This window comes from Poromitra crassiceps (assembly GCF_964638095.1).
Source record: "Poromitra crassiceps genome assembly, chromosome: 4".
NCBI classification, from domain to species: domain Eukaryota; kingdom Metazoa; phylum Chordata; class Actinopteri; order Beryciformes; family Melamphaidae; genus Poromitra; species Poromitra crassiceps.
Genome location: NC_139626.1, coordinates 77,629,896 through 77,650,392, shown reverse-complemented (window position 1 = coordinate 77,650,392; position 20,497 = coordinate 77,629,896). Strand labels below are relative to the sequence as shown.

At 43.5% G+C, this 20,497-nt stretch overlaps 1 protein-coding gene across 1 annotated transcript in view; it reads left to right on the top strand.

Annotated features, from left to right (window-relative positions):
- Window positions 1-20,497, top strand: part of LOC310775955 (eukaryotic initiation factor 4A-III-like) — a gene marked incomplete at its 5' end in the record, with an annotated part of 67,008 nt that overhangs the window by 1,836 nt on the left and 44,675 nt on the right. Inside the window, 5 exons of the mRNA XM_083636077.1 lie at window positions 2,441-2,503; window positions 2,662-2,773; window positions 5,015-5,095; window positions 6,107-6,248; window positions 14,761-14,899. Coding sequence (XP_083492203.1) covers window positions 2,441-2,503; window positions 2,662-2,773; window positions 5,015-5,095; window positions 6,107-6,248; window positions 14,761-14,899 — 537 coding nt within the window. The remainder of the gene's footprint in view (window positions 1-2,440; window positions 2,504-2,661; window positions 2,774-5,014; window positions 5,096-6,106; window positions 6,249-14,760; window positions 14,900-20,497) is intronic.

The window sequence follows — 20,497 nt, the reverse complement described above, 5'->3', positions numbered from 1 at the left end:
GTTTACCTGTTTTAATGTCTGGACATCCAGGTGAGTTTACCTGTTTAATGTCTGGACTAGGGGTGTCACGGTACACAAAAGTCACGGTTCGGTACGTACCTCGGTTTTGGGGCCACGGTTCGGTACGAATACGGCACGGTACGAAAATGGGGGAAAAAAGCAACAAATCCCAAATTCTGTTTTTTTCCCTTTGAATATGTCTGAATTCTGCTTTTTACGCTATTTTTACCATCAGAAATAGTGTCTAATATGTGGGAATGAATAAATGTCCACTATTTAATAAGATCTAGGCAATCCACACAAAAAGGTTTTACTCTAGAGCAGTGATTTTCAAAGTGTGGGGTGCGCCTCCCTCTCAGATGTCTGTATTCCAGCTGTTTGACAGGGCAAAGGCATTTCCCCCCACTTTAAAGCTTTATTGTACACAAGTTTGTAAACAGAGCGCATGTGTGGAGTAGCCTAATACTCCCACCAACCCCTCCCCCTGTTGTATTTGTTTTATGTAGCATTTGCGTTTGATGTAAGCACTAATTTGGAATCCTATCTAAAAGCGGCCACTAGGCGGCAGTGTTTCTTTAGTCAACGTCAAAATACCTACATGTTCAGAAGAAGAATAAAACGGCAGAAGAAGAAAAACTTCTTTACCCCTGTTGAAAGATACCCCCACTGGGGGTATCTTTGCCCAGTAAGTACGGGAAAGAACCCTGTCAGCGCATTAACGTTATTGGATGTGAGTTTTGTTTAGCATAATATGATTACGTTCGGTCATCTAATGGATTATTGGAACATGACAAGGAGTCATCGCCTCTTCCTCACCGCAGCTTGCCTGTCTGCATCCGCAGATGTCTGCTTGACCGCATCACTCATCCCACGCGATGTATGTTGCTTGTTTACAAGTTAACAGCCTTGTCAGTGTTATGTAACGTTTAGCCGCAACGCGCAACTATAAAGGACTTTGTCGCGGCTACGTAACGTTACATTGGCAAGCTTACCTCGTTGGCTTGATGTTGACAGAATTTGCAAAACAGCTTATCGCCACAAAACGTCCCATTCTGTGAACGCGGATTTCTATGGCCCTTGTGTTGTTTTGGTGTGTCTCCTTCTGTGGCGTTTAATTCAATTCAATTCAATGCCGTTCAAACAGCGTTTAGGTGCTTCTGGATTTGACGTATTCGTCGTGTCGTTTCATGTACCGTGAAACGAGGTACCGTGAGGGTCATACCGTAAATTCACGGGACGAATACATGTACCGTGACACCCCTAGTCTGGACATCCAGGTGAGTTTACCTGTTTAATGTCTGGACATCCAGGTGAGTTTACCTGTTTTAATGTCTGGACATCCAGGTGAGTTTACCTGTTTAATGTCTGGACATGAGTTTACCTGTTTAATGTCTGGACATCCAGGTGAGTTTACCTGTTTAATGTCTGGACATCCAGGTGAGTTTACCTGTTTAATGTCTGGACATCCAGGTGAGTTTACCTGTTTAATGTCAGGACATCCAGGTGAGTTTACCTGTTTAATGTCTGGACATCCAGGTGAGTTTACCTGTTTAATGTCTGGACATCCAGGTGAGTTTACCTGTTTGATGTCAGGACATCCAGGTGAGTTTACCTGTTTAATGTCTGGACATCCAGGTGAGTTTACTAGGGATGGGCATTTCTAACAAAAACAATGAATGAACTTTTGAAATTCACTGGGCCAAAGTCGACTTTTCGTCGAAATTCGCCCACCCGAAAAAAAAAGTCAAAAGTCATATGGTCTCCCCTGATTCTAAGTATAGTTGAATTGCTTGGTTTGACCAAGTAAGACAACTTTTAGAAGCATTTTACACAAGGTCTATGGAGAAATGAATGGCGGATGAAATCCCATGGAGAGGGAGAAGGTGTGTCTTTGGCACGCTATTGACGTTCATAGACCCAGACTACGTTAGCTACGTTAGCTTAGCTTCCCGAACGAAGCAGAGATGGCCCATGGAACAGTAGACAGAATATCAGAATATATCAACTGTAAGCTGAACTACAGTTCTTAAGCATCTTCCTATTCTTATCTCAGATTGCATTTTGTCACTCTCCTCCACGTCCTCCCGGCCATCCAATGAGGAGCTACAGTAGCTAGACTGTCCAACAACAGTCTGGACACACCACATTTCTCTTTACTTTGACTATTTTCCACACTTTACAATAACAACAAAGACCGAAAACTCTGAAATAACACAAACTGAATTCTGCAGCAAACAAACAAATCCAAACTATCTTATTTTATTATTATCATCTGTCTTGATGGAAAGACAAAGGATTTGGAAAGAAAATTATACATGATCAGTTTGATTTGAGTTTATATTTGACTCAAGCTCATTTCAAGCATTTGACTTTGGAAATACTGTGGCTTACACACTCCACACACACACACTCCCCCTCTTAATTGCTGTCATGTCTGCAGGTGAGGGAGACCCAGGCGTTGATCCTCGCCCCGACCAGAGAGCTGGCTGGACAGATCCAGAAGGTAGCCCCACCCACACTCCTCACCCAGCCAATCACACGCCTCACCCAGCCAATCACACGCCTCACTTACTCATTTACTGAGCTGTGTCTGTTCTGGTTGGTTAGGTTATATGTGTTTTGTGTGCATTTGCGTGTGTGTGTGTGTGTACGTGTGTGTAGGTGCTCCTGGCTCTGGGGGACTACATGAGTGTTCAGTGTCACTCATGCATCGGGGGGACCAATGTGGGCGAGGACATCAGGAAGCTGGACTATGGCCAGCACGTGGACAATTGTTTTACGCCTTTTGTCCCACGACGGGAGGTAGTAACAGCGCCGGGTTACCTGGCAACCCGCCTCCATTTGAAAGGTCGTCGCAGCGAGCCGGAAAAGGTGCGAATGGTCTGCTCATTCATAAAAGAAATTACAGGGGAAATCACCTCATGTATCAAGAAAGTGCACGAGTGAAAGTAAAAAAAGTAGCCTATACAATCATGACTGCAGGGACGCCAGGAGGAATGCTGCGTGCGGTTAGGCTTTATGCTCAAACGATGTTGACATTAGTAGGAAGGCTACAATTAACGGATATAATAATAAGCTTCAGAGGGCTATAGCTGTCTGTGGCGAGTTGGTCTGAGGTTATTCCCTCTCGAAATCAGCTCTGTGCATTCCCTTACAAAAACTACTAACGTTAAGTAGTCATGTGTGAATATACTATTCCCCCGACGAACGTTATGCAGACTGCAGCTGTTTGATATGCGGGCGGTCGTGTATCGTTTCAATTTTAGTAGGACACCATATCGATCTGCCCGCCCACCATGCGAGTGCACCTATCCTCCCTGCTCAGCGGACTAGGAGGGAAGTCTTGTCGAATGAATTCGTTCATCATAGAGTAGCCTAGGCTACACTAACCTATGAAAATATTAATTTGGGCTAGGAGGAGCAGGAAATCCCTCCGCTCGCCTTTCAATCCGGGAGCGGGGGATTTCACCTGAAAGTACACAGCAGCACGGTAATGTGGCCGTGCGGCTTGGCTCTGTGTGAAAGCAATTTCTGTGGCGAGGCGGCTGGCTTTATGGGACTCCTAAATGGCAATTTTTGCGCGATCTGTGTATGAAAGAGCCTTATCTGTCTATTTATCTATCCATCTATCCATCTATCTATCCATCTATCCATCTATCCATCTATCCATCTATCCATCTATCCATCCATCCATCCATCTATCCATCTATCCATCCATCCATCCATCTATCCATCTATCCATCCATCTATCTATCTATCTATCTATCTATCCATCTATCCATCCATCTATCTATCTATCCATCCATCTATCTATCTATCCATCTATCCATCTATCTATCCATCTATCCATCCATCTATCCATCTATCCATCCGTCTGTCTGTCTGTCTATCTATCTATCTATCTATCTATCTATCTATCTATCTATCTATCTATCTATCTATCTATCTATCTATATATCCATCCATCTCAGTAGAGACTAGGGATGTTAATGATTAACCGGTAGTCGGTTAACTGCCGTTAAGAATGTAGCCGATTAAAATTAATGAACTGTTTTGACCGACGTATAATATATAGGGCTGTCAAACGATTAATTTTTTTAATGCGATTAATCTTGCGATTAACTATAGTTAATCGCTTCTTTGTATCTCATGTTTAAAATGCCATTATTTTGCATTTCAAAGCATTTTTAATTCGATATTAATAATTCTTACCAGTGTGTCGTGATTGGGAATCAAATGAATGCAAATAAATGTACTTTGTGATCTTGAATTTTAGATTTATTTTCAATTCAATAGAAGTGCAATATGTAGACAGGAGGTAACAATGTCTACAAAATATATCTTGAATAGAAAATAAATGCACAATTGTAAACAGTGCAGTCCACGCTCCAGAATCCAGCACTTTGAGCTGCATTCTATGTATGAAAGGTGCTATACAAATATAGCTTAATTATTATTATTATATTATTAGAACCGATACTTCCGGCGGCGGCGCTGTGGAGCAGTTGAAACCCAAAATGACACAGCCTGAACTAAAAACTTTAGCACTTCCATGTGAATAATGGCTCGGTATTGGAAACTGTGTATATTGATAACGTGTATATCGCGTGAAGCCATTGGAGCCGACCTCCCAGTGGTAACCGTTAGAGGACCCGCGCATCCGAGACTCTGAAGGAAGACTGAGTGATGAGTCTCGCGCGAGCTAGCTGCTCCGCTCCGGTATGCTTAAACTCGATGTACTTCGGTGATATTTTAATGCCATTTTACACAAGGTGCAAACTACTGTTGACTTGTCCACTGTGCCATTTGGGAGTTTCTTAAAGTAAAACGAGCAATTTAGAAGCTTATTGCTGTCTTTCTCTTCCATGCCTGCACAGACAGGAAACAGCTGCGACCGGCTTGACTACAAGTACGGGTGCGACGAAGGGACAAAATAGCGGCAGCCAATATGAAGCTGAGTTGTTTGTGTGACTGAGGCAGCCAATAGGAAGCTGAGTTGTTTGTGTTTCCTCAGACATGATTCGTCGCAGGAGTCTGAGGACGAGAGCCATCAAGATGCTGGTGCTGGACGAAGCTGACGAGATGCTCAACAAAGGTGAGGAGAGACACTTCCTGTCCGGGCAGGAAGGATTTAGAGCCCCTGTACAACCCTTGGTTACAAAATTACATCACTTTTAGCTATCTCAAATAATAATAATAATGATCTGTAATTTTTTTTATTCCACATCTTTTTAGACCACATTTACATCGTCAGTGGGTCCTGTTGTTCAGCCTCACAATGCTAATGGATAGTAAATGTGTTTTAGGTCCCGTATCTGGCTATGAACGACACAACCTCCAATCTTCTTGGGCCTGACGGGGTTAAAGGAGTCATCTGTAACTTTCTATGTCTATGATGTCTATAATGCATTATAGACCTAGACATTATAGACGATTATGGAGCGAGCTTCTCTATACTGTAGAGAGAGAGAGACGTGTTGAGACAGAGTTCTGATTGTATTTTGTGTTTTAATCCACAGCAGAACGTAGAAATCAGCTGATAGAGCAGACTGCAGATTCTCACAGAATAAAATAACGGGAAAATCCCGTTGTTATTTTTTGTTGTCGTTTAAACCAAATGTTTTATGGTAACTCACGATTCTCTGGATCACGTGTTGGCTTGAAACTTACGAGCCTTAAAACTCGTTATATTTGGATTTATCGAAATGTCTTTGGAGAAAATGGGCGTGGAACATACTTCCGGGGCAAATTACGTCACGAAAAGTCACGTGTCTGTTGAGCTCTATTGATCCGGTACGTCAACGGTATTCTTATAGTTTCTTTTTGTTGAATTAAGAAGAGAGATTGCTTTAACGCAACGTTACACTTGCAACTCACTAGCACTAATAATGTTGGGTTACTATTTAAAAATAAATGTAAGGGGGGGAAAACTGACGCATTCGAATACTGATTTGGACATGGATTATTACCATGGCATCGATTGAAGCTTGGAAGCATTTATGTCAGTAGAGTCTGGACTCTGGACAGACATGGATGTCGACTTGACTTGTTGAGGCATACAACCCATTAGCTTTAATGCTAAGTGTGTTGTTGTTGTTGTGCTCAGGCTTTAAGGAGCAGATCTACGATGTGTACCGCTACCTGCCCCCAGCCACCCAGGTGTGTCTGATCAGTGCGACGCTGCCCCACGAGATACTGGAGATGACCAACAAGTTCATGACCGACCCCATCCGCATCCTGGTTAAACGGTCAGTCTCTCTCTCTCTCTCTCTCTCTCTCTTTCTCTCTCTCCAGGATCGTCACATGATACCGGATCTATAGAAAGGTTTTAGTAGATTTAAAAAGAGTCTATTTATTAGCAGGTCAATCCAGAGTCTAACCAATCTAGAATCTGTATATCTAGAATCTAATAGCAGCAGCTCTGAACCTTTTGTAACTTGAGGCTCACTTTTGATTATTAAAAGAAGATGGCGCCGGTGATGCGGCAGCCTGTCGCGTGCAGCTCTGTGTGTTTGGTCGTTTTTTATTGTTTTTAAATCGTTTTATGTGTGCCCAGCTATTCCAAGTTGTGGCTTGTGCATCTTAGTTATGCTTTAGAGCTGATAGTGCTTCGTGGTTGTTTTTAAAATGGAGTGGGTAAAGCTGCTTTTAATATGCCTGGTACTGGGCAAATTACTCCATGCGCAGGAGCGAAGTCAGGCTATTGTCTACTCCAGACAAGACCTACTGGAGTTAGCGGCGTTCGCCAAGCTGGCCGGGACGCGGCACAATATTCCGGAGGAGTTACTGCGCAGAAGACGTCGGGGAACTCGAGCCGGCGTCAAGAGAAATAGGAGACGGAGAGAGCGAGCATGGAGGGGAACCTTCAGACCAGCCCTACCCTCCATAACCATGGGGAATGTCCGTTCTCTGAATAACAAAATGGAAGAACTTGAGGCTCTTGCGAGAGATCAGAGTGTGTTCAGGGGCAGCAGCGTCATGTGTTTCACAGAAACGTGGCTGAATGACTGCATACCAGATAGTATTTCCAGTATTAACGGCTTTCTGACGATACGAGCAGACAGGGACACCAAAGCGACTGGTAAGCGGAAAGGAGGGGGGCTTGCGGTGCTAGTTAACAACAAATGGTGTAACCCTGGCCATGCTACTGTAAAGGAAAAGATATGTAACAAAGACATTGAATTGCTGGCGGTCAGTTTGCGGCCGTATTACCTCCCGAGGGAATTTACTGGGGTGATCGCCATTGTTGTTTATATTCCTCCGTCAGCTAACGCTGAAGCAGCGTGTGACGTAGTTCACGCAGCCACTGCGAGATTACAAGCAAAATACCCTGACGCTTTTATTTTCCTTTCTGGAGATTTTAATCATGTCTCCCTCTCCAAGACACTGCCCACTTTTAAACAGTTTGTAAAATGCACCACAAGGGGAGACAAGACTCTGGACCTACTGTATGCTAATGTTAAAAAGGCATATACATCCACTGCACTGCCCCCCCTCGGTGGTTCTGATCACAATCTGGTCCATCTCTCTCCGTCCTACACACCGGCTGTTAAAAGACTGCCTGTCACTAGCAGATCTGTTAACTCATTGAGTGCCATGGACGTCCTTCGACGTCCAATTAAATAGTGACGTAGAGTGCCACGGACGTCCTTCGACGTCCAATGCGTTTTTTGACGGTGGGACGTCGATCAAAGCCTTCCGCAGCTCCTGTACAACTATAGTAGCTATTGGAGGTCTATAACCTATTTTACAGAACCCTTAGGTGGCGACAGTGCTCTCCAGATTACAGAAATGTCAGGAATACACAGCCTGAAATAGCCTTGATCAAAGAGAACCCGCTCATGCTGCAGTCCAGAGCCATGTAGATTGTTCTGGCTGCAACTGACGGTGCGTGCGAACACAGTCAATCCGCGCACACAACTGAGTCCTTCTGCCTCTGTCTGTCTGTCAGCATAGTTTCTCCACATGATTAGCCGCTAGAAAAGCAGCAGCGCAACACTGAAAAGCCAAACCTTTCACTGCAGTCCGCGTGTGGCTTCTCCATGTTGCGCTGCCTGGGAGGCGGCGCACCAAAAGCATTCCTAAAATAGACGCTTGGTGCGAGGCTGTGTGTTACTAGTGTGGGGAGGAGTTTTCAGCTGAGGGGGGGGAGGGGGGGTGGGGCACGCAGGGCAGGACACAACTACACCACATCACTACATCAGAAAATATTATCTAGAGTCAGTGAATGTGCTTGAAATGCTGCATTTCACAAAAGGCTGAATATCTCAGCTTATAATTTGAAATGCCTGAAAACGCTGAAAACAACCTATCTTCTCCGGCTCATAACTAAAGAACGGAAAATGGTATCAATAAACTTTTTTTTGCTGATGATACAATAGAGTCTCCTTGTTCTTTTTGCGTGTTCGGTGTTTACATAGTAATATCACACAATATTCTGTGGGCCTCGAGAAATCACTGAAAACGCTCTGAAAACTCTGGCACTGGGAGCGTCCGTTCTCCAAAAGTGGCTGGCACTCAATGAGTTAAGTGCTGGACTCAGGAGGCAGAGGAGTCTCTGAAGAGTTGTCTGGAAACAACGGACTGGGATATCTTCTGTGACTCGTATGGGGAGGATATCGATGGACTTACAGATTGTGTCACAGACTATATTCATTTTTGTGTGGATTCTATTATTCCTAGCAAAGTAATTCGGTGCTTCCCGAACAATAAGCCGTGGGTTAACAGCAGCCTGAAAGCTCTGTTAAACCAGAAGAAAGAGGCTTTCAGGGAGGGAGACAGAGGAAGAGTAAGGGAACTACAGAGGGAGCTGAGGGTGAAGATTAAGGAGGGGAAACAGGCCTATAGGCAGAAGCTGGAACAACAGCTGCAGCAGGATGGAGTAAAGCAGGTCTGGGCTGGTATGAGGAAGATCACGGGCCTTGAGCGGAAGGGAGGAGCGCTGCCTGATGGAGATCAGAGCCTGGCCCATGACCTGAATATGTTCTTCAACAGATTTGACATTCCTATCCCATCGTGTCCACTGTCTGTGCCCCACCCTCCCCCGCCTTCCAGTCCCACCCCTCCCCCTCCCTCCAGCCCCACCCCACCCCCTCCCCCTCCCTCCAGCCCTACCCCACCCCCTCCCCCTCCCTCCCGCCCCACCCCACTCCCTCCCCCTCCCTCCAGCCCCACCCCACCCCCTCCCTCCAGCCCTACCCCACTCCCTCCACCTACCTCCAGCCCCACCCCAGTGTGTCCACTGTCTGTCCCCCCCCTTCCTTCATCTACTACCTCCCCTATATCATTTGACACTTCACAAGTCAGGAGGGAGCTGAACAACTTGAAGCTGGGGAAAGCGGCTGGACCTGACAACATCAGCTCCAGTCTGCTGAAGACCTGCTCTGGACAGTTGTGTGGGATTCTCACATATATTTTCAACATGAGCCTGCGGCTACAGAGAATACCCACTCTGTGGAAAACATCCTGTCTGGTCCCTGTTCCCAAAAAGAAACACCCTGCTGTGCTGAATGATTATAGGCCGGTGGCCCTCACCTCACACTGCATGAAAACTCTTGAGAGACTTGTCCTCACTCACATCAGGCCCAAGGTGAGCGAGTATATTGATCCTCTACAGTTCGCATACCAGCCGAGCATCGGAGTGGAGGATGCACTTATATACATGCACCAGCGGGCCCTTGCACATCTTGACACTTCTGATGCAACGGTGAGGATTACTTTCTTTGACTTTTCCAGCGCTTTCAATACAATCCAGCCAGGGCTGCTGTGTGAGAAGATGAGGAGGATGCAGGTGGAGCCAGCACTTACTTCTTGGATCAAGGACTACCTTACCTGTAGACCGCAGTATGTGCGCCTCCAAAACTGTGTCTCTGAGAAAATAATGAGCAGCACGGGGGCTCCACAAGGAACTGTTTTTTCCCCTTTCTTTTTTACTCTTTATATATCTGATTTTCGTTACAACTCAGACAGCTGTTTTCTCCAGAAATTCTCAGATGACTCGGCAGTTGTTGGATGTATTGAGGGGGGGCGGGAGGGGGAGTACAGGGCCACAATTGATGACTTTGTGGTCTGGTGTAAAGAAAACCATCTACAGCTCAACACCTCAAAGACCAAAGAGATGGTGGTGGACTTTGGGCGGAAGAGGCCCAAACCAGTACCTGTGAACATCCAGGGGTCAGAGGTGGAGCTTGTCTCCAACTACAAGTATCTTGGAGTCCAGCTGGACAACAAGCTGGGCTGGTCTGCCCACATTGAGGCGCTGTACAAAAAAGGTCAAAGCCGTCTGTATTTTTTAAGAAGGTTGAGATCTTTTAACATCTGCAGGCCCCTACTGTGTTCTTTCTACCAGTCGGTGGTGGCCAGTGCTCTGTTCTTTGGGGTGGTGTGCTGGGGGGAGGGTGCTCGCTCCGCGGACAAGAACAGAGTAAATAAACTCATCCGGAAGGCGAGCTCCACCTCTGGGACTGAGCTGGAGCAAATCCAGCAGGTGGCAGAGCGGAGAATGCTCTCCAAACTCCACTCCATCATGAACAATCCAGCTCGCCCTGGAGGTGGTTCAGCTGAGCACCTTCAGTCGTAGGCTGATCCCACCCAAGTGCAGGACTGAACGTTACAGGAAGTCCTTCCTGTTAGCTGCTATTAGGTTGTTTAATCAACACATCAAATAATGTCTTTATATGCTGTGCATATATGCACTTCCCTGCACTTTAGATAACTGTGCAATGTACCGGGGTATATATATATATATATTATTATTATTCTTTTTACTGTAGGTTTTTTGCTGTGTGTGTGTGTGTGTGTGTGTGTGTGTGTGTGCGTGCGTGCGTGTGTGCTTGTGAGTGTTTGTGTGTGGATGTTGCTGTTTATATTATATTTTTTATCTTGTTGGCCAGTGGTGCCTGTTCTTTATCTAGATACTGTAAGTCACTTTATGCAAGAATTTGCACTTTAGTGTTATTGACATCATTATTGCTGCACCTTTTTCTTAGTGCTTGATAGTACTTTTGTGTGCCCTGCTGCATGTTTCGATGTCCTCATGTTTTTCCTGTTTTTGTCCTGACATGTTGAATGTAGCTGCATTACGTGACACATGAATTTCCTGCAAAGTATCAATAAAGTATCTATCTAAGGACCACCTTCCCAAATGAGGGGAAAACATACAAGAAACATATTTCTTTTAAATAGCTGTAATATAGTGTGCAACATTTGATAATGTATCTATGTATCTGTCTGTCTAAAAACACACCACAACATAGGGGTTTCCAAATCGATGATTAGATGAATATATTACTTTTGATTATATCAGGTGACAGCCAATAGGACAGACATCACCAAATGGCGGACCGCGGTCCGGGTCCGGACCCAGACTATATATGATAAATCATTGAGGATTATTAAAGTTTGATAGAGCGTCTCGATTTTAACCGGTGCAGTGTTTCTAGACTTCACGGTACGAGTTCACCAGCCACAGACCAATCGCATGCATTGATAATCGCATGTGATGCTACTCAGCCAATCAGGGTCGCCACTGGCAACCCATGTGATGCTACTCAGCCAATCAGGGGTGCCACTCAAGCTGCTGCTTAGAGGAGTAATGGCTGCTCCTGTTTCCAGAAAAAGCAATGAGATAAACAGCCATAAGTGCAGTTCTTGCAGAAATAGACTCAATAAAAACAATTAACACGAACACTATGATGCACCAGCGGAGTTTATCGGCCAAAAATATGTTTTCGTCGCTCTTCTACGATGGATGGATTATATTTTGGACTGCATGTGGCGATGCTGATTGGCTGAAGGAGTTGTCTGTCAAGGCAAGTACTCCCGCCCACTGATATCACTGTGAGATAACGTTATCTTATCAGGATGGTTCTGCCAGGGGGGCACACTTCTGTGGCCATTACTTCTAATGTGGTTAAATCACTGGAAAGGATAATTGTGGAGACAGTCCGAAAAGAAGTAGAACCTAAATTGGACCAGTACCAGTTTGCTTATACAAGAAATCGAAGTACATGTGATGCAATCTCCACAGTAGCACATCTCACACTGAAACACCTGGAGAGTAACAATGCATATGCTAGAATGTTGTTTATTGACTTCAGTTCTGCGTTCAATTCTATCCACCCAGACATTTTGCTAGGGAAACTAGTTAAGCTGGGTGTGAACCCCTTTGTAATAAGGTGGTATTTTTCCTTCTTGTCCAAGAGACCACAGAGGGTCAGATTCAACAGTGTGCTATCGGAGGAGGCACTGAGTAGTACAGGGGTACCCCAAGGAACTGTAAGCTCCTCCTTCCTCTTTACTCTGTATACAAATGACTATGTAAGCTCAGATCCGAATCAATATGTAATCAAATTTTCTGATGACACTGTCGTACTAACCCTACTAACAAGCAATTCCAGCCTTCTCAGCCATACAGAGTGAGTGGACAGGGTTGACGAGTGGTGTGATCAGAATTACCTGATCATAAATACAAAAAAAACAGAGGAGATGGTTATAGATCCCAGGTCCATAGGTGACCACACTATTATAAGTGTCCATAACAATAACATCAGACAGGTCTCCTCATATAAATATCTAGGAGTACATATTGATAAGGATATAAATTGGCACACGCATGTCACATCTTGCTGTGCAAAGATACATCAGCGTTTGCACTTTCTTCGCAGACTCAGGTTGTTTGGAGTCAGTACGAGTATCATGTTGATTTTCTACAGGGCGAGCATAGAATCAATCCTGAGGTATGGTATAGCCAGCTGGTTTGGCAACCTGACAGTCAAATTTAAATCCCAAATTGTAAGGCTTGCAAAAGCGGCCGGGAAGATCATGGGCATGTCTAGCCCCCCGATCACCCTCCAAGCCATTTTTGACCAGGAAGCTGTCAGACAAGCTCGGAACATTACTTCTGACCCTTTGCATGTACTGAACCCAGAATATGTGCTCATGAAGTCCGGTAGAAGATATAGAATTCCAAAGTGTAAATACAATAGATATAAACACTCCTTTGTCCCTCTCTCAATTAAGCTACTCAACGATAACTAGCTGCTCCTTACTAAGGTAATGCACAAGGGTGTATGCAATTTCACGTTGCAACTATGCAATTATGTCCTATGTTTTTGTATCTGATGTATCTGTGTTAAATGTCTGTACGCAGCTCGAATCTCTGTCTCCAAGACAAATTTCTCCCAAGGAAGACAAATAAACTTGAACCTTGAACCTTGAACCTTGAACCTTCTCTCATTGAACAAGAGAAAGTGGGGGAATTGTTCAAATCTGCTCAGATAGTTTTGGTTGAGACTGTTAAAAAGTGCAGTTAACTAAAAGAAGATGAACTGAACTCATGGTACTTTTTTTCCTTTTTCTAAAATTAAGCTCTCTATGTATTTTTATTTTTCAATGCAGCCCTTATTTTACTTGAAAGAGAAAATATAATGTATTTATTATTAAAACATGTAATACCAGTTAACACATTCACTGCCAACACTTTTTTTTTTTTTACTGTAGGTAGCTTCTGCCAAGTTTTTTTTTTGAGGATTCTGGCTCATCTTTCAAGAGCCGAGGATTATTTTCTGCTAAGATTTTGTGAACACAAAATATCTCAAAAGAACTAATAGAATGTGTGCTTTCTCTGTCTAAAATAGTTAGTTTGTAGAGTTAGTAGTTATGTAGGCATTAGCAGTTGAATACAGCATGGTTTCAGCGTCTGAAAATTTAAGCTGAGATAAATGGCTTTTTGTGAAATTCGATAGAACAGTCACTTTCACCATTTATTTTTGGCATCATTAAGACGTCAGACATCTAAACAATAGTTTTGAACAGTAATTTCCTCCATAGAAGCACCCTCACCCCCCTCTCCTTCAAACTCCTCCCTCCGTGTGTGTTCTCCTCCTCCCTCCGTGGCTGCAGCGGTACAAGCGAGGCTCTGCCTGTCTGTGCTGCCTGGCTGCTGGCGGCCGCTCTTTGGGCGAATCTGCATGGGGCTCGTTCGTTTCGGTTGTGAGCTCAGCTGGAATGAAGCTGCGTGCGATTGTGGGCTTTCTGCCGGTGTTTCAAAGTGTGTTGTACCCATAATCTATTATGCAAATTTGCAATCCCCCACCGCCAGCTCCCAGCGCGAAAGCGAAAGCGTTTTCGCCAATCCATTTTACAGTATGAGAATGGTTTCCTCGCGCGTTCCCCTGCAGTTTTGGCTCGGCTTTTTCTATTCTGGAGAGCACTGTCGCCACTTAGTGGGTCGGTGGAATGGGTTGTACACGTTCGGTGGCTCCCATATTTTTATAGGAGACGTGGGGGGCGTTGATCCACGTCCCACCGTCAATTTTTTTTTTTTTTTTTTTTTGACGAGTTGACTCGTCAACGGCAGTCAACCGCTGGATTTTTTTTGACGAGTCAACTCGTCGACGGCAGTGAACGTGTTAAATGTGAAAACTGAAAATACTTTTTTTATTTGAGAATATATTTTTTCTGAAAATAAACATTGTTGAAATACTGAATTACTTTATTTGATTTAACAGTCAGTTGTTGACTGCAGACGTTGATATAGGCTACTTCAACATATATGGCACTGAATCATCATAAAAGTTAGACGTTGCGATGTTCCCGACCTTTGCTCGAGTACATTTTCTCTAAGTGGACCTCTTTGAATTTTAATTGAATACCCCTGCAATAGGACATCCCTGTGTATGAGGTTTGAGTTCTCCCTTTCTCTCTGTCTCCCACTCTGTGTCTCCCCTCTCTCTCTGTCTCTCTCCCTCTCTCTCTCAGTGATGAGTTGACTCTGGAGGGCATCAAGCAGTTCTTTGTGGCGGTGGAGAGAGAGGAGTGGAAGTTTGACACACTGTGTGATCTGTACGACACACTGACCATCACCCAGGCAGTCATCTTCTGTAACACCAAGAGGAAGGTGAGACCACATGTCTGTCTGTCTGTCTGACTGACTGTCTGTTGATAGGATTTCTCTCCTCAGATCCCTGAGGAGAGAAATCTCCTCAGGTAACCAAACATTTCCTCATTAAGTCCAGATTGAATTCAGCAGGGGGAGGATACCCCAGCACGGAGGCCCTGCTGGAGTGAAGGGCAATTACAGAAATGATGTTATCATTTGCTAATTTAAATATATCTTTTTATTATTATGTTATGTTCCTGAAATACACGTCTAGGTCATTGGCTGAGCTGCGGAGAGGAAACTTCACTTCAACTGAGAAATAAATGTTTCATTGTAGGTCACAAGGAGTGAAAAGTTTCTCTCACAGGGGGACGAAAGGCCGTGGAAAGGTTAATGGTCCAGCTGCACAAGGACGTCACAGTTAATGATGTTTTCTTTAAAAGGTTTCTCCAGATGGTTAAATGGTCCTGGTTATCAGTAGTTTCCTTTTCAACTGTCATTTAAGCCATGGTCAGCTTACTTAGAGAGCAGAGGTCAATGAGATATGCCTCTGCTCGGATTGCGTTGGACAAGAGAGCAGTCACTTCGGTACAAGTCTGGAGATCATCACTAGTTTATAGGTTGTCTTTAAAGACAAATGGCTACAGAACATCAATAGAGAGGGGGGACATTCCACGGGGCCCGCAGGTTGCAGAATCTCTGTGGGAAGGAAGACACCACTATGTATTTTTGGGTAATGAGTGATGTTTTTACCATGTGCTGACCTTTCCCCCCCAGAGAAGAGAGGATCTGCTCTAAGGACACAGCACAGAGCAGAGGAGAGAGGTCCCGGGTTCGAATCTCAGACGGCCCGGCGTTGGTCTTTGGGAATATTTGCATTACTTGCTATACAATAAGGGAGCTACAGTATATAATATCTAGATAAATATTAGCCTATTATTACTACTGCAACTATAGGTTGGGAAAATAAATGTATAGTCAAAATCATAGTCATATTAAAGTTGCATCTGCCGACCGAATTGGCAGGTGGCCGTCAAATTAGTTGATAATTGGTAATTGATAAGAGTTTCCTCATCCTGGTTAAAAAGGAAGGGTGAGGTTTTCTCTGGTTTGTTGAATTTAACTTAAGAAACTACCATCTTACTCTTTTTACACTCATAGGGTGGTTCTTAGACTAAGAGGTAGTGGTCTGGGCTGTATGATGTTTTTCCAGTTCAGACTGGGATTAACCCATGATTAGTTGAATTTGATCTTATCCAGGATGTAGATTAGTTTAATCTAGTCTAAGAGTAATCATAAAATAAAGTGCTATAGGATTTCTAATAGAAAAATAGCTAAATTAGCTGACCCAAATTATAGGAGTTAAAATAGGAATTTAAATATATCAAGCTGGTAATATTAGCAAATATATTGACAGTTGTTTGGTAGACAGGGGAGTTAATAGATGACTATTTCAAGTGAGGGTTAGTGCGTGTGACCTCCAGTGGAAGAGCCAGGTCATGTGATGAGGACCAAGGAGGAGAAAACACGCCTACTATCGGAAAGACAGAAGGAGAGATCGTATAACTACCAATGACAGCCCAGCAGTGAAGGATGTCCCCAGATGGAGGAGGAACCTTCGGGGAGAGACCAGCCCACACCAGAAGAGAACGCCCCCAAGGAAATGCACTTTAAAAGCCCACGCAAAATATTAGAATTGGTCGGTTTTCAAGGGTCTTTTTTGACCTGCTACATATTTGCTGTTAGGAAGGACCACTGAAAATCCACCACGGAGATCTCTGGGTAATATATCACTTGACCTGCTCTGTACTAATATGCAATAATCTCTATATAAAATAATGTTCTAAATATCAGAATTGCTTGTTGTATTGGTTTTTCATGTATCTGGAATAATTGGACACACTGGAAAGGTATTAACATATGTCAACACCTTCTGATTGGAGTGGGCAGTTTTATCTAGGTTGAACAAGGCACCGAAAAATCCTTTCCTATCAAAATGGCGACCCCGACGCGATTCCAGAAAAGTAAGCTTTCTGATCAGCATTCGGAGAACAGTGGGTAACAAATCCCGGGAAAATATCAACAAAGGGTGAGCGGATTACCTTTTTCATAAAAATATCTGCATTGGCTATTCTAAATTATTGTTACACTAACTGGATTCCACAAATGCTGTCATTTATCAACCAAATTTAGGAACAGGTACAGAGCTGGTCAGACACGTGTTTTGATATTTTGGAAAGACTTGTGGGCGAGATGTACGTTAACATCTGCCCAAGAGACCGAGCGCGTGTGAGAGAAGTAATTAATCTCAAGACCATTGCCCATGACCGAGCGTATGTGAGGGGATAACAGTAATTTTCTCAAGACCATACAGCTGACCGAGTGCATGTGGGATAACAGTAATTTTCCAAGATCATAGCAAAAATATGTATATATACAGAACCAGCGTGTTCTGGAGAAGTCCACTTTGTACAGAGGGCATTAATGCTCAGGTTTTTGTGTTTAATTGTAATATAGCTCTGAAGGTTTTGCTATATTATGAATTGTGAAAAAATCAGCTATAGAAAAGATCATAAAAGATCATTTTAATGGGGAATAAATAACACAGAATTGTCTAATTATGGTAATATCAATATCCATATTTTGAGTTGAATTTCAGATTCTTCCAATTTGTGTTGCCATGTAAATTAGAGACAAAAGTGGATGCTATGAATTTGAACAACACGGTGAACCCCATATAAGATGAGGTCACTTTGGGTTAGTATTCCTTTGTAAGTAACAAATGTGTTACACTGTTTTATGATCCATATTTAACTTTGCTGTAAGTTTGAGAAGAAGAAAAAATGAATGTAAATGATCTTTAGATATAGGGGAACATTTTCTATATAATAGAAAGGGATAAATAGGTTGTATAATTAGTCACACTCCTTGATTTGTAAAGTGAATGCTATTTGAAACAAAGAGGTTTCAGTGTGCAGGGACGCCTGTCACAGTGAAACGGTAATATGCAAGAGTATAGTACATTAATAGAACATCAACAGTAATTTGACGCTTATGAAAAAACTGTTTGTGGAAGAAAATAGACCATAAGAGATGGGCGCAGCTTCCAACCAAGGGTGCGCCTGCGGGCAAACGGTCGCGGGTGTAGGTCTGCTGGCACTTTTGCTGTCTGAGTGGGCTCTGGAATGTGACAGGAGAAGCTTGTGAGTCTGAGGTAACGCCGCCCCGTCTGGCGGAGTTGGGCTGCAGAGCGGAGAATTGTAGATAGCCTATGAGTTATTTTGCCGTCAAGTTGGCGCTGTTAAGGTCGCGCGACAGTTCAAAATAATAGCGTATGCTTTTAACGTTAGATTTATTTAGAAATATAAATGGATCTTTTAAGAGAGTGGGGGATTCGATAGAGGTATAGATATGGAATGTTATTTAATGGCCTATGGCCTATAGATTATGCAAATAGATATAATAGGCGTCACATAGATAATATGTCCTCCCAACTAGTAGACATGATGTGTGCGTGAGACGGGGTAGATTATATAAGCATGACCGGCTCTTTACGCATTCAAATAAATATAGCTCAGTTGGTAAAGCGCCCGGGTTTGAACCTGTGAGTGTGCGGTTCCACAGTAGCCTAATGGTACAATGTCTGTATGTAGACTGTAGTTAACGACTGACTGTTAAATCAAAACAAACATCGACAACCTTTATTTAGTTTTTGTCTGTCTGTCTGTCTGTTTGTCTGTCTTTATATCTATTGGTCGCTCGCAGTGCAAACTTCGCATGTCGTTGGGCAGTGAATGTGTGTGTGCCCTCAGTCTGGATTTGAGTGTGTGTGTGTTTGCTCATGTGGCGCTTCCATATAGAAAGATGATCAGGATCGCATCACACTTCTCGCATTTCTCTGAGTCTCGCCTCTCCTCCGTCCGTCTGTGTGTTAACTCTGTGAAGAGCGACGTTTGGCTATTTCACTGAGCATTATGAATAGGCTTGCCATTACTGTAGCCTATTATAGCCTATTATATTATTGATTATATTTGGCTGCGTGCGCGTGATCACTGAGGTAATGTTATTTTAAAATGAGAGGCTTTGGAAAGCAAATTCTGAGGAATCGATATTTGATCAAACTGCGTGAATAACATGTTTTTTTTGGCCAAAACGTGGGATCTTTTCCCTCGGTCTGGCCTCCGCCCCGTACCCTAAATTTGCGGATATGCCTGTCGAGAAGCGTCCCATCTGGGGCTGCCTCAACGGGTGACAAGTCAATAGGCCGTTGTAAAGTCAGCTCACACTTACAGTAAAACGACCATGAAGCCGGGATTATTATTGCATGAGATACGTCACGCTATGCATGAAAGCGAGTCTGAACATCATCACTGTGATATAGTGGTAATAATAGTAGTGATTGACTTGTTAAGAGATAATCTGCGACGCGGAAATGGAGACGGCTTTACCATATGAACCCAAGTCGGAGGAAAAGAGTTGGAAAGAGTGAGAGCGCTCGGTTGAATGATAATAAATCTTGCTGTTCCTGTCGCGGTCCCTCTGAGTAACGTTTTCCGGTGTAAAATATGTCCCGAATGTGTTTCAAATTGTTGCTGGATAATAATCATATTCCGTTCCTGGCTTTGATTGATGTCCAGCAGGCTAAAATGTTTTTAGTTTGCGGGTGAAGTTAACCATAAGAATGCAATTGGTTCCGATTTAACTGAACTGATTTTCAAAGTAAAATTAGCCTTTGTGACCAAAATGCGAGACTCGTTGATTTGGTCTATAAACCACTAGGAGTGGGTCGCGCCGCGCTACTTTTGTCTGTTAAAATGAAGTTGATAATGTACAGTTTGATTCAAGGGGGAACAAACCCTTTCAGAGGAAGCTGTAACACCAAACTGTCTGTTTTGCTGCAGCTCGGCAGTGCTGCTTTGTCCAGGACCTTGCTTCCTGGATCTGTTGAGAGGTAAAGGGGGGGGGCACATTGCCACAAGTCCACAGGGTCAATACATTACCACACTGTAAGCTGTGAATGCCCACTCAGGAGTCATCTTGTTTATGAGCGTCATTGCAAACAAATTATAAAGTGAACAATTGAATAGGTACTCACAGAGTATCTCAAACATTATCTGCCATACGTGCGTACTTGTTGTACTAATAAAAATACAAGAAATTATTTTGTCTAAAATACAGGCACATCGTGAAGTCAAAAGTTTACAGTTGCAGGTTGTCATGCACTCATTTGGGTGCAAATAGAACAAGGGGGTAGAATCTGGGTCTAGGGGTATGGGTTTAGCATGGGACAAGGGGGCAAATAATATGACAAATTGGGAAAATGATTAGATGCACTAATGGGTTAAGTTGTGTTAGTGCTGAGGTTTAATGTTGTCTATGTGTGTACACAGGAAGTGGGTTCCAGGAAAGTGATGGGAACAGTTATGTTACTGAATGAACTCGTGACCATCAAGGTCAGACTGAATGTTGGTCATTAGAGGTTTTCAATGGGGCTTATGTTAGATTCAATAAGGAGCCAAGTTGAAGTGGGTAAGTTGAAGAATAGGTTTAAGATAATTTAAATCACAGTGCTAATGAATTATATGCTATGTTGCAGGGAAAGATGCAACTGGAGTA